Source organism: Rutidosis leptorrhynchoides, chromosome 10 (genome assembly GCF_046630445.1).
Source record: "Rutidosis leptorrhynchoides isolate AG116_Rl617_1_P2 chromosome 10, CSIRO_AGI_Rlap_v1, whole genome shotgun sequence".
In the NCBI taxonomy this organism is placed as follows: Eukaryota; Viridiplantae; Streptophyta; class Magnoliopsida; order Asterales; family Asteraceae; genus Rutidosis; species Rutidosis leptorrhynchoides.
Window position 1 is genome coordinate 2,838,712 of NC_092342.1, and position 16,121 is coordinate 2,854,832.

A 16,121-nucleotide genomic window follows, 5' to 3' on the forward strand; every position below is an offset into this window, starting at 1 on the left:
CCGCTTAATTAAACGGATTTTTGAAAATCGAAACGGACTGCTCCTAAAAATGATTAATCGGAGATTAATTGGCGAGTAATATTTTTTATAACAATGGTGTGAAATGCAAATCCGTACGCACCTAAACCATGGGTATTACCGGCTACAGCCGGTCACCTGTAACATCGGGGGTAGTTGGCTAGGGGTGTTTGGTAACACAATGTGACGTTCTGCCACGTTGGATCCGTAGTCGACCACGTATGAATGTATTTACAAAAGTACCCGTCACCGCAATGCCTTCAAAGTCCACAATTCTCACCAACCCCATTCAAAATCATCCGTCAATTGCCACCAAATACTGAATTCCATCACATTTCCAACACTTTTACATGTATATAAATCGTATTTATAGTCTATACCAATAGACCAATTAGTATCTACAACCATTAAATTTTCCGCCATGGCCGCCGCGGCCTTGAGTTCTAAAGCCGCCGCCTTTAGTGCAAGATCTTCAAATCTGACAGACACCCATCTCAATTCGTTACGTTTTAAGAAAACCCTTTTGGGATTTCAGTATAAAATTTCTCGGAGGTGTGGTAATTTGTCACTACGAGGTGGCAGCGGGAGAATTAGAGCTCCGGCGACTGTGGAAAAAGGAAAAAGAAATGGTGGGTTGGTGGTGAGGTGTACGGCGGAGGGACTAGAGAGAGGAATATTTGGCGGGAGAGGGCAAGAAGGTAATTTTGTGATGCCGGAAAGGTTAAAGGTGGTGGCTTTGATGGCATGTGTGATGTGTTTGTGTAATGCTGATAGAGTTGTTATGTCTGTTGCTATTGTTCCTCTTGCTGCTAAACATGGTTGGAGCAGTTCTTTCTTAGGCATTGTGCAGGTAGTATAAACCTTTGACTTTTGTATTACATCAAATGAATGATTTAATCATGTTTCAATTAAACCTGTTTGTGCTTAAATGTCTGATGATTTTTATTTTACTCCCTCGTATCATTCTATTACATAAATGTGCTGTTATTGTACTTATATATGGTCAACTATCTATTGTATCCTTCTTAAGTACAAGAATGAACTTTTTTGTGAAAAAAGGTAGAATGAGAAAAGTTGGCAATTATTGTAAGAGTGGATGTTCTTTTCGGGACAAACTAAATAGAAATATGAACATTTATATTGGGGTGATGAGAGTAGCTTATGAATTAAATAATAATTTCGATTAAGTGATGTGTTTGTAATTTTGTATGTGTACCTAATTTGTTACAAGACTAATTAATATGTTTAAGGTTAGGCTTAAATGTTTAGTTTGTTTTATGGTGTAGACCGCAGATATATGGTGTTTTTGTTTAGATTTATATCTCAATAAGAATGAATTAGCATATGTGATTGTGGGTCATGTCTGGATGAACAGGAATTGAAACACAAGATAAAAGTAACTTATTGACTCGATCTTGATTTGACACTTAAGATTTATTCAAGTATTGGGGTTAGGTATGTGAAATTTTGTGGTCAATTATATAATTTTAATTATGTTGACCAATTGTTGGTGAGGACTAATATTCATCTTTTGTGGTTGTTGGATTTGGAAAGGTTGGTTGCAGCCGCCTGAGAAACTCTACAATATGAGAAAGATAATTGGCCCCATCATACAACTCCATTTTCTAATTAAAGATTAAAATTTTCAAAACTGATCATTTGTCAATATTTGGTGTATTACTTCTTGACATGACAAAATAGTAGACTCTGGTAAACCAATTTTAATCCAATCGATAGTTTGTAGTGAAGATGACATGGTCAATAAGTAACTTTTGCAGTCAGTATGGAACATCTAGAATTGAGAATTATTCGGTGGTATATCAAGGTTTAGTCCCCGATTCATACCAATCCCTCGAAATAGTCATTACAGCCATGTCTTAGTGTCTATTATGTGCGAATCAAATTAGGACTGGCAGTTGAATTCAAGTTATTGACCCCATAACAATATACATGTAGGTTCAAGGACTAGTAATATTGTCTCTTTACCTACCCGGCTACCCTACTTTTTTGTTATATATTCCGTATAATAAGCAGGAATTGCTATAAGAGAGTAAATATATTTTTTCATTATGTGATCATATCAATACTTGATTCCACCTTATGAATACTGAATGAAGTTAGAATTACTCATGTATCCTAAATATTCGATTTTAGTATACTTAATGTTCAACTTGTAGCTTTAACACATTCTACTGGCCTTACTATGGCAATCTTTAGTGCATTACATAAAGGTTTATTATATTAACCTTTAAATAAATCAATAATGACAAATCAAAAATCGAATTAGTTATCTTTCTTTTTCTTGCAAGTTCATTTCATGTTTATGTCATAAAGAACTCAAAACTGACTCACAAATATGTAATCATGGCATGAATAGTCCTCGTTTTTATGGGGATATATCTTTTCATCTGTGATTGGAGGAGCCTTGGTTGACAAATACGGTGGAAAAAAAGTAATGGGTTGGGGTGTAGCTTTATGGTCTTTGGCAACTCTTCTTACACCATGGGCTGCAAATCATTCGACAGCTAGCCTTTTAGCCGTTCGTGCTTTTTTTGGTCTCGCTGAAGGGGTTGCTCTTCCCGCAATGAATATTCTTTTGTCCAGGTAAAATATATTGAGATCATCTATATCCTGTTTTGTTTAGATTATTGATTATCCGATACCTCATGTTTAAAACTTTAATTATAGTTCATTTTTCTATATTAATACTAAGGGTGCGTTTGATGCAACTGAATGATTTAGTGCTGAATGATTCAGAATCTGAATGGTCCAGAGCCTCTGAATAAGGTTTGCTCTGAATGAAAATAAGCTGTTTGATAATCATTTAGAATGAACGATATGAACTGACTAAAACTACCTTATTAACGAGTGACATGAATAAAAAATTCAATATACTTGTTAGTTAGGTGATCAGGATATGATTTGAGGAAAATATTATAGATAATTTAGGCTCTTAATGGTTAAGAGAATGTTTCATCTCTGAATGATTCAGAGCTGAATTCTGAACCATTCAACATCATATGTCATTAAGAGAATGTTTCATCTCTGAATGATTCAGAGCTGAATTCTGAACCATTCAACATCATATGTCATTAAGAGAATGTTTCATCTCTGAATGATTCAGAGCTGAATTCTGAACCATTCAACATCATATGTCATTCAGATGTCAGAAACAAACGCGCTGAATGCTGAATGGTTCAGCATTCAGTACTGAACCATTCCATTAAGAGGCAAACAAACGCACCCTAAGTGGTTTCATCCCCCTTTATACATATTAGTCATCTCTGTCGGATAATAATTAAGTTATATCCTAAACTTTGACAAAAAAACGACGACTTTTAAAGTGAAGTGTAACAACCAATATTTGAGTACTTGAGTAAGACATTAAGACATTATTTGTGAAAATGGGACTGTGTAATATATCATCTAACAAAAAAAAGTTGACGGGGATGGGCAATGATAATAATCAAGCCTTAACATGGGCAATGATAATAATCAAGCCTTAACTCTTTAGAGTTTTATATAATATTTCTGATAGCGGTGGCGAAAGAGGTGGGTCCGGGTAACGGGTCAAAAGACTCGACGGATATTTTTAGTTGGTTGAGTGGGGTAACATTAATTATTTTCTATAAAAAATTGGTTTGTCAAATATGATTTGAAGGACTGTATTATGTGATTATTAGTGATTAAAATATCTAAATCAAACGGTTTACGAGTTTTGTGCATTAAAATATACATTTAGGTGAACTTCAGTCACCTTCTTACTATAATATATCTCTAGCTTTGCTAGATTCTACATTTTTGGCGGGTTCTCGTCTCTGCATTTCCCATTTTTGTTTTTGCTTGATCAAGCGAATAATCCACCTCGAAGTTGAAAATGTGTGCATATTGTTTCTTTGTTAGGTGGTTTCCATGTGATGAACGAGCAACCGCTGTGGGTTTATCTATGGGTGGATTTCACCTTGGTAACGTTGTGGGGTTGGTACTAACGCCTATAGTGATGTCATCGGTTGGACTCTCCGGTCCCTTCATTCTTTTCGCATCTCTTGGTGTTTTATGGCTATCAACATGGACACTTCGGGTTACAAGTGATCCACAAGAAAGTCTTTCAATAAGCAATTCGGAGTTAAGATTAATTCAAGCAGGAAAGTCGAATGCTCCTCCTCCTTTAAAGAAGGGAGAACTACCTCCTCTTCGCCTATTGCTATCGAAAATGCCGACTTGGGCTATCATTTTTGCTAACGTTACTAACAATTGGGTAAGTTCTTCTACAATTACTATTATTATTAGTGTTATATATTATCTTTTGTTATGTTACTCTAGTATAGTATGCTTCAAGTATTTATGATGTATTTCGTATTTGCAGGGATACTTTGTTCTCCTCTCGTGGATGCCTGTTTATTTTAAAACTGTGAGTGCTGATTCCTTTCACCTTTTGTTCCTTTTTTAAGTAAATAATGCTTGCTTGAGGTGTAAAAAGGGGTGGGTTAGGTAATTGGTGAAACAGGGTCCGTTTAAAATCTGTGTTGCGAGGATGATTGAGAAACGACACATGTTTTAAGAATTACTTGCTATATTGGGCGTTCAAGATTGCATGAGTTGGACTTGGTTATTGATAATTTGTTTTTATTTTTTGGGATGATAAATAAATAGGTATTCAACGTGAACTTAAAGCAAGCGGCTTGGTTTAGTGCAGTCCCATGGGGAACAATGGCTTTCTCAGGTTATGTTGCAGGGGCTGCTTCTGATAATTTAATCAAAGCAGGGTACTCGTTGACCTTTGTCCGAAAAGTCATGCAGGTAATCTTCTTATATAAGTGCACTTAATTAGATGGTGATTATCGATATAATTGCTAATTTTGATTTTGGTTTTGATTTGTTGATATATGGGTGCAGTCAATTGGTTTCATTGGGCCAGGATTGGCTTTGTTGTGCTTGAATTATGCCAAGACTCCAGTTGTTGCTTCAGTGTTCATTACAGTCGCCCTCAGCTTGAGCTCTTTCAGTCAAGCCGGATTCCTTTTAAATATGCAAGTAAGACTATTATTATTATTCTGTCTTTAACATTTGCCTTTTATAAATAATGTTTATGTTTATTATTATCAAACGAAAGTCAAATATCTACCTTTATATAAGTGTCTGAGTGTCTAACTAGATGGGGAGTGATTTTTTTGCAATATAAAGATATTTGAAATTTGGTCTCTAAAGTTCATTTTTTTCTCTTCTTCTGATATTTACTAGGATATTGCACCCCGGTATGCAGGATTTCTCCATGGTATGTATTTTCTGAAACTTCAATGATGCAAGTGTGTGTGGGTGTGTGTGTGGGTGTGTTCTGCATCTTCGTTAAATTGATTTGTTTCACAAATTTTGAAAATAAACAGGAATTTCAAACTCTGCTGGGACATTGGCTGCGATAATCAGCACAATTGGGACAGGTTACTTTGTGCAATGGCTGGGATCATTCCAAGCTTTCTTAACCGTTACAGCTTGCCTATATTTCATCACGGCAATATTTTGGAACCTTTTTGCCACAGGAGAACGCATCTTTTAGATTTTCTAGCAGCCACTCATACTCAAATGAACCGATAACTCAATGCAAGTGTTGTACTATAACACAGTATTTTGTTAGAGAGGTGAAGTTCGTTATTCTTTTGTGTAGATGAATGAATGAAAGTTATAACATAGTGGGAACATTTATTAATCTTTGGTCTTTTTTATTATTTTGTAAAATGTAAAATGATGATCATGATTACCGTTATTATAAAATAAAGTTGGAAAATGCTTGAAATCCAAGGGACAATTATCATCCCTTGAACCATTTAACATCAATGATCAATGATCAAGATTAAAACACAAAATAATAAAGGAGTATCATCTTCGTATCAATCATCGTCGTCTTCATCCAAAATCTTTCCAGGTCCTGACAATCTTTATCAATTGAAATAGTGAATCTGCAAAAAATCGCAAATGTTCGAATTAAGCATTCAATTATACGCTGCGATTAACATATTTCATAGAGCATCTTCGATCAAAACATCTTCAGAACTTGAAATCAGAGGATGAACAGTTAACGACCTTATAAACATCATAAAGTTCGATTTTCATGATGTAGTTGATTTTAGGCCTTGAAATCTTCACGAAATTGTAGCAAATCACTCACTTATCACTCGAAAATCATCAATTGCACCTAAATCATTATGTATCGTTCAAATCGGAACGTTGACCAAGTAAGAACGAATGTTGACTTCGAATTTGAGAACTCTGAAGTGATTATCAATCTATTCTGATGATTCACAAAGTTGATATGAGGATTCATGAACTTAAATAAGTGTTTAATTGGACATGATAACACCTAGAATTATCCAGAGACCTCAAGTTGTGGTGTTTATGCTTCACGAATGAACAATTTGAATTTATGACAAATTAGTTGATGTAAACTCGAATTGAAAGAAGTCATGGCTTAGGATTTCATTATGAATCGTGAATCTGACTTCAATTTGTGTTGAGTTATGATGACTATGAAGAAGATGTCAAACGGTACTTCACAATCACATGATTGCCTTTGTGATTAACTTTTACCGTCACGATTGTGTTTACAATCACATGATATGCAGAATAGCTATTAATAATTCCAATCAACCATCAAGGGCTGAGATTTATTCATTAAAGTGAATATTCTCCTATATGTATTGGTGCGTATATTTCTTCTTTTGACAGTCTTTAAAATTTAAATTTAAGTTAATTTAATAATGCAAGTCCTACGTATTGGAGGCTCAACGGGTACTATGCTACAAGCTTTACAAGTGCTAGGAGATAGCTACTAGGTCCACTTGGACCACTTGAGTGATGGGACTGTTTTTTCATACTAACACTACTACTTTTAGTGATCCGTGAATTCACAGATTGTGATAAAAGACATATAATATTTACGAGAAAAAGATACTAAAAAATGTTAGTATTATCACTTCAAAAGGTAAATGCATTGAATTAAAGTGAGTTTTCTTTTTTTTATATTAATTTTTATATATTACATCATTAATTTAATTGTTACAACCCTTAAAAGCACATATTACTATCTTTTAAAAGCATGTGAAATGTTAAAGCATATAAATATTACTGTCTATTTAGTTAATACAATTGCATGTCTAAAAATTTGTAAAAAAAAGTTAAAATTCAATGTGAAGTTCTAGGTCATATAACCCATTAATAAGTAAAGTATTCAATGTGAAGTTCTCGGTCATATAACCCATTAATAAGTAAAGTAGAAGATACCAATAGGAAGACACATTGTAATTTTCAAGAAAATATCAATACAAAGAGAAGCTTCCTATAGGAGCTAAGCTTTTGTTTTTCTAAATAACTAATTAATTTATACAATAGAAATTTAGTACAATAGAAACACATGATGACATCATTAGATTAATTTAGGTATACCTTTAAAAGCACATGTTACAACCTTAGAAGCACATAATGACATCACTCCATATTCCCTTTTATTAGATAGTATAGATATAGATGTAAATACTTAATAGAACTATAATTCATCTGATGTTCTAAAAAATATAGAATTATAGCTTAATAATCTCATTTGGTTTTTGTTATGAAGTGGCAGATAGCCATATTTGACATTTTATTCGTTTGCATTTTTAGCCAATTATACATGTTAGACCAAGTGATCTGCCTTTTCCTTTATATTTGTTATGTTAAAGTATTTGTTAAAATGTATTATATATTCAAACTTATGCATAAATCTCTATATATTTTTACTTATTGGCGGTTTGTTCTAGCCTTCTTATTTTTCAGGAACTATTTTAAGAATCTTGTAAGGCTTAAGGACTAAATCTTATAAACTTGAGTCTGGAAGGTTGTTGTTGATAACTTGCTAAAGCTTGGTGCTGATTCCGAAAATATAGAAGAGTCAAAGGGTCAAAGTCAGCTTATGATAATTTATATACATCATATTAGGGTTGGAACGCAATCACACATATTTTCGAGTTTTTTGCTTTGTTTTTCATATTCATCTTTAATACATTGTAATTCATAATTCATTAGTTTCAGATAGATTTCTCTAACATCTTGTTGAGAAATCTTTGTTTTATACTCTAAGTTCTTCAAATTCAGTGTAAGGACTATTTAGATTTGAGATTATTGATTAGTTACCAAGTCTATTATGGACTTGATCTGTATTTGTTATGACATAATTTCATATGGTATCAGAGCAGATACGATCGATTTGTTGTTTTGTGTGACTATATTCTTCGTGTTCTTCATCGCTGGTTAAATTTGTTTGTTATCGAAGGTTTAGGGTTTTTTCTACATCTCAAATCGAGATATTGTTGTCTGTTTGGGTACGGTTAAGTGTGTTGGTTGTTATTGATTGAATCGGTGTAATTCTCTGAAAACCCCAATACAAATTAGGGTTAGGGTTTCATAGGTTCTTTGCCTGCTACGGTGTATTGTTCTTCACATACTTGTTCTTCCGCTGCTATTATTCTTCTGCTTATCTTTGTGTATCTACAAAGGGAATGTAGTGACCAGAACTTTTCCATGATTATATATTAAATGAAAACTATATTTGCATGATTAAATGTTTCCAACATGTTAAGCAATCAAACTTGTTAAGACTTGATTTATTGAAATGAGTTTCATGTAGACAATTGACCACCCAAGTTGACCGGCAATTCACGAACGTTAAAACTTGTAAAAACAACATGATATATATATATATATATATATAACATGATATTATGATGAGTAAGTATCTCACCAAATACATTAAAAATGAGTTATATACATAAAATGAAAGTAGTGAATTAAGAAAAGCGAAACGATATATATAACGGCTATCGTTACAACAACGTCTTACTAAATACATATGTATCATGTTAAGATATTAATGCACTATGTTTAACATCATGAAATGATAATTACATATATCATTAAGCGTATTAAAAATGAACTACACGAGTAAGATGAGACTACTAACTTAAGGATTTCGAAACAATACATATATGTAACGATTATCGTTGTAATAGTATTTTACACATATTTATATGATATTAAGATATATTAATACACCATGTTAACATGTTAACATAACAATTTAACATCTCATTTAAGTGTAATAACAATGGATCAATTACATTTAACAAGATCGTTAACTTAAAGGTTCCGAAACAACACTTACATATAACTTCTAACGATGACTTAACGACTCAGTTAAATGTATATACATGTAGTGTATTAAGATGTATTAATACACTTTTGGAAGACTTCATGACATATATCAAAGTACTTCTACTTAACAAAAATGCTTACAATTACATCCTCATTCATTTTCATCAACAATTCTACTCGTATGCACCCGTATTCGTACTCGTACAATACACAGCTTCTAAGATGTATATACTATTAGTATATACACTCAATCATCAGCTCCTTAGCAGCCTATGTGAGTCATTAAACATGTGAGAACCATCATTTGGCAACTAGTGAAATGCCCCGTCCTAATCCATCTGGACGAAGTCATCAACATTTGATTTCCAGAGCGATGATTGACTCCAAGTAATGTCCCTAAAATGATCAAATGCACAGCGGAAGATTTCTTTCATGCTTGAGAATAAACATGCTTTCAAGTGTCAACCAAAAGGTTGGTGAGTTCATAAGTTTATCATAAACCAATAAAATTCATCATTTTGATAGACCACAAGATTTAAATGCTGCATGGTACAAATAGGCCCGAATCCTATACCCACCTGTAATGTACATGCGATATCTTTTAAATACATTACACCTTTCTCGTGTACGAAATCCATTTTTCATAAATCTTAGTAACCGTACACATATCTCGTGCACAAAACTAATACACATAACCTGTGCATAAAAATCATTCTCTCGATACATAACATTCATATCAATTGGTGGCAATTATCATATTCACATAATTCAATGGTGGTAATTATCATATCCACATAATTCAACGGTGGCAATTATCATGTCCACATAATTCAACGGTGACAATTATCATGTCCACATAATTCATAATAATCCGCAGAACTTCTGTCTGCATAATAATTCATTCGAGGAATGTTTTGCTTGTGTCTATCTCGTCAAACATTCATAATAGCATTTCATGTATTCGCAGTTCAAAATATATTTCAAAAGCATTTAATAAAGCAGTTGTAAAAACAGCGCATGTATTCTCAGTCCCAAAAATGTAAAGAGTAAAAGGGAATCAAATGAACTCACGCATATAAATATTGTAAAACAGTTATTAAAACAGTGCATGTATTCTCAGCCCAAAAATGTAATGAGTAAAAGGGAGCAAATGAAACTCACGCATATATTGTAAAACAGTTATTAAAACAGTGCATGTATTCTCAGCCCAAAAATGTAATGAGAAAAAGGGAGCAAATGAAACTCACGCATATAAATATTGTAAAACAGTTAATAAAGCATTTGCATGTATTCTCAGCCCAAAAATGTAATGAGTAAAAAGGGAACAATGAAACTCACCATAATGTATTTTGTAGTAAAAATACATGTAACAACATTGAACAATTGTAAGGTTGACCTCGGATTCACGAACCTATATTATTAATATATGTATTAAAACATATTCTTGTACTCGAATAAATATATATATATATATATATATATATATATATATATATATATATATATATATATATATATATATATATATATATATATATATATATATATATATATATATATATATATATATATTATTAGTGATGTAGTTGTTTTATTTATTAACTTATAAGTTTCATTATTTATTTATATATTTTCATGTTGTTCATAATAATATTAATATAAGTTATATAATTTAAATATATTTTTGTATGTATAATCTTTATATATATACTTATAGCCTTAACAACGTCATTAAAACTTTAATAATAATGATATAGATAATACTGATAATAAATATAATAATGTTAATAAAAATGATAGAAATAATAGTTTTTATAGAATTTTCATAATTATATGTTAATACTAACATTTAATGTCAAATATTAATTCTAATACTAATAATAATTATACATAATAATATTAATAATAATGGTATTATTATTAATAATACTTATATTATCAACAATAATAATACTAACAATCTTAAAATAATACTAATATTAATATTAATGAAAATAACAATAGTTTTTATCATCTTTATAATAATAATATTTATAATTGTATTTAATATTATAATATTTATAATAAATGTTAACTTTTATAAATACACATATATCAATAATAATAATAATAATAAGTATAATTATAATACTAGCGATAAATTATATATTTAGTAGTAATAACAATATTTAATGATAATAATAATAATAATAATAATAATAATAATAATAATAATAATAATAATAATAATAATAATAATAATAATAATAATAATAACAATAACAATAGAATTAGAAATGAAAATCAAAGAATGTACCCTTGAAAATTTCCTCTAAAAAGAACTGCCAAGATGGGGCTCGAACCCACGACCTCTTGCTAACCAAAACACCCCTTAACCACCGAGCCATTACTACTACTTGTTAAATCTTGCACGATTATTAATTTAAAAGTATGTAACCGTTTAACACCTCATTCACATAAAATCATAACTTAACATTTTCTTCTCGCCATCTTCCCCTTCGAACGTCTATCATCAATCCCCCATCCTAATCGTCTTTACAGTCCAAATGGGTATGGGTCTCGACCCAATTAACATTTTCACCAACCCACAGTTAACTAACTAGTTTATTTGGATCAAATGGAATCCATAAGTCCAACATGTAACATGAAGGGTTTCATTTGGTTTATAAGGATCAAAACTGTCATCAAGCCGTCACTGTAACCACGAACAACAAGTAAATCGAAGGCCATACGTCATGTTGTTAATGGATTCAAGTTTTAGGGATACAAGTGTCACGGCCCAAGTGTAAAAATAGATACACGATGGCCCAACAAAAAAATAGGGAGTTGGCTCATCGGGAAAATGGAGACTTCGGCCTAATTCTTAAACTGAGTTCACGGCATGTAGAACATCAAGGATCCCAGCCCATGTTGCAAACAAACCCCAATCGATTTGACATCATATGATTGAATCGGTAAACAGGAATAATGAATGGAACCCACACGTTTTCTTGTATACTCCATTAGTCCACGCGATAATTTGGATAACGTAGCAGTAGCAACAGTGAAAGAAGTCAAGCACAAGGTTGCAGGTTTACATGGTTCAAGTGGCCGGTGGATAGGAAATGACTATGGAGGTCGATCATGAAACAGAAGAAGGAAAAAAATATCGTGACAGTAGCAATAGAAATATATCATTATAGTTATTCTATTTAGCATATTCATCAATTTGTTAATATTGGTGGTGTGCTCATTTGTGTAATCGAATCAAATGTGCAGCAGTTTAGCTTGATTGTTGGAGGTGGTGGTATGTATGTATAGCGACTGAAATTATGCAGTTTCTTCTCGTCTTTAGTTCGAACAGGTTAACAGGGACAATAACACAGGATATTTAGGTAGTCTTGGAGATTCTTGGGGAAGAGAGGGAAAAAGAAAGGAGATAGAGAGGGAGGTCGTGGTTTAAGGTGATCATGGTTGTAATGTTGTTCACAACCGGAAACAAATCTCACGATTACATGGAAGTGGTGATTGATCAGAGTGAGGTTGTGGTTTGTTTATTTTCCTTTTTTTTTTCTTTCTTCTAAATTGTAGATATGGAGATATATAATATATCAGTACATTTATGATTTAACAGTACTTTGATCTTAATTGATTTGGGTAATCGATGTTTGATAATTGTGGCAGACAAGAAGTACTTAAGTTGTTCAACATATGAGAAACAAATAATAAAGCAGATTGTTACAAGTAACTAATTTTGGATTGTTTCTAATGTTTGATTCAGATTCGCACTATATTAATAGTATTAGGACAAATTGATCACAGCAGGATCGTGAAAGGAATTGGATACGTATCTATTTAATCTCTTGGATGTAAATATTTGTATATATATTTTTATATATATCTATATCTGTTTATATGTTTATATATATATAAAAAGCTGTATTTATTTATATAATTTTGTATGAATCGTATTTTATATGTATATCTGATTTGTATATATCTATTTATACATTTGTATTTATACAATTCATAAGTTTTAGATAATTAACAAATAATATTAATAATAACGCACTAATAATAATAATAATATTGATGATTTATAATAATAATATCGATTCTAAATACTAGTATCTAATAATAATGTTAATATTAATCATTATAATCTTTCTACTAGTTATAATGATATTAACAATGGTAACAATAATATTAAAGATATATATATATATTAAATGTATCAATTTCATATTATAATAATATTTAAATATATTCATAGCACCAATATTAGTATTTAGTATTAATGATAATAATGAATGTAATAATAATACATCAACTAGAACTAAACTTGTAATTACATTTTATTACATTAACAGTAAAATTTATTATTTATGTAATGTTTAATAGTTATATGATATGTAATAACTTTCATTGAATAGTTAATATTTATAAATTTTATTATAATATACATATCATAATACTTATAGGAATCATACATATGGATTCATTTTAAATTACAATTAATTATTTTGTATTTTAGTTTACATATTTAATTATATGTTAATTATATTTTATAATTTCAAATTAATATACATATACCCCTATTATATTTACAACAATTGTTCGTGAATCGTCGGGAATAGTCAAAGGTCAAATGATTACATGAACACAGTTCAAAGTTTTTGAGACTTCACATTACAGACTTTGCTTATCGTGTCGATTATAGATTAAGATTAAAGTTTAAATTTGGTCGGAAATTCCCGGGTCATCACAGTACCTACCCGTTAAAGAAATTTCGTCCCCGAAATTTGAGTGAGATCGTCATGGTTAACAATAAAAATATTTTCATGACGAATGTGAGTTGATAAATTGAGTTTTATCATTATTGAATAATACAGATAAAACAATTCGATTATTCGAAGCGTATGAGTGAAGTTATCGCAAAAGAGTGAAATGAGAAAGACAAGTTTCATCATAATTTTTGACTAGTCATGGTTGAATTTAGAAAATAAGGTGCGTCTTAGCTTTTGACGTTGCCTTGGTTGAATTTCGGAATTCAAGGGATTTGAAGAAAATCTTCGAAATCTAAAGGTTTGATTCTTCGGTGAATAAGGAAATTAAGATCTCTATAATTAAATACGGTGATCTGCCTTGATTTCACTATCTGATATTTCCATTATAAATTAAACTTTTTCCGTTCCATAACTTTTACCTCTCCTATACGAAATTCCCAAATTCAAACGATGGTGAAAATGCTTAAACCCGTTCTGATCCTTGTCCTTATCCTTACTATTGCAACAATCATTCTCCTTTTTCAACTTTCACCGGAGGAATCTATTCACTTCTACTATTACATTGGGTTTATAGTATTTTTCATTCTCCCGTGTCTTTATATTGCTATACGTATTGATATACACGGTTTGTAATTCCTGTGTTGTTGTTGGGATTTATATTTTCCCTTATATTTAGAAGTTCCATGCTTTTGTTTTCTCTTTCTGACTTTAAGTCAAGCGAATAATGGTCCAGAATTCGTAGGTATGAAGTTTCGATTGATCATAATGTTCTAAGCAGGAAGGAACGTAATAGCACGATTTGATTTGGTAAATTACCAGAATTACAGAAAATAGAACTATCAAGAATATATTTTTCTTGATATGTTCGGAGGTTAAGTAGAATGAAAGAGTTATGTAACATGACATATGATGATGGTATGATCTACTGTGAACCATCATCACGTTTCATTAGAAACTCAGCATGACTTACTGTAATATAATCACGTTGGCCAGGCGTCATTATATTATACTAACTCATGCTTCAATTCCCAACACTTCTCCGCAATTCATTCCTAGTTTATACTTAGATTATACAGAAGCTTCCAATATAATGGAATACAGAAAACACAAAGGGGAAGATAATTCCGAACAAGAATATTTATGAAAATATCCTCAGAAATATCGAAGATATTTATGATGATATTTTGGAATTTCTAAGTTCGAAGGTTGATGAAGAAAAATTTTCCGCAAAATTTTAACATGACTTCGGAACAAGATATTCTCTAAAGGTTTCGGCGGATCCAGAATTACCTGAATTCTTTGAATATAGGGTTTGGTTCTTGTATTTGTCCTTGGTCTCCTTCATGGTTAGCTCAATCTGTTTTTCAGTACCAACTTTTTTTCTATCGAGCGTTCCCAACATTCCATTCTTTATTATCAAACTTTTGGCCGTTTTAGACCATCTACCATTTTTCTGTTTCCTCTGCATTTAATGCTACGATATCTGAATCATCGGTTATCAATCCGAGGGGTTTTCAGGAGAATTGTGTTTTTAGATGATTAAACGCTGATGGTACTATGGTGGGGCATAAAAGGTTCTTCGGTAACAATAAATGAGCACACTTATATATCAAGGTTATAATAAGGCTGTTTCGAACGAAAAGTCGAAGTTGACTTGCTGGAGCTGTGACAAAATTTGCTAATTTGAAAAGGAATTGCAGAGTTATTTTCGGTAATAATAATGCCAAAGGAGCTAGCACAGATACGTGTTAATCGTTTATTCAGGTTCCGAGTGTTTTCAGGTGCATAACCATATGTATCAATCTTTTCTTCCGTAGACGAAGTGCGGTTGGTTCATCCTCTGGATTGAGGTGTTTTGAAGAATTATGAAAGGTTTGAACGTAAATTGTAGTCGTCGAGATACAAATGAGGTTTAAGATGAAATCAAGTGGCAAACTTGAAGAATTGTTTAGTTTCATATCTTATAGTCAATATTTTAATTCATTTTAATTGTCTAATGTTATTAGTCCACAGTCGATAGTCCAGAGATAATAGTTCAATAATTCATATATAGTTTTATATATATAATATTTGAATTAATTAATACGTATCGTGACTCGATATTTAAAGTGCGTAAAAATAAATAACAGAAATTAAATGACGACAAATAAAATTGCG

The 16,121-nt window shown here is 31.4% G+C and overlaps 1 protein-coding gene across 1 annotated transcript; it reads left to right on the plus strand.

Moving 5' to 3' along the window:
* Nucleotides 1-342: 342 nt before the first annotated feature.
* LOC139871903 (probable anion transporter 3, chloroplastic) lies at nucleotides 343-5,862 on the plus strand. The gene is made up of 8 exons (XM_071859657.1): nucleotides 343-868; nucleotides 2,396-2,622; nucleotides 3,922-4,276; nucleotides 4,385-4,429; nucleotides 4,672-4,818; nucleotides 4,915-5,052; nucleotides 5,260-5,293; nucleotides 5,403-5,862. Exons 1-8 carry the CDS (start codon nucleotides 440-442, stop codon nucleotides 5,570-5,572), a joined length of 1,545 nt encoding a protein of 514 aa, XP_071715758.1. The 5' UTR covers nucleotides 343-439; the 3' UTR covers nucleotides 5,573-5,862.
* The last annotated feature ends 10,259 nt before the right edge of the window (nucleotides 5,863-16,121 follow it).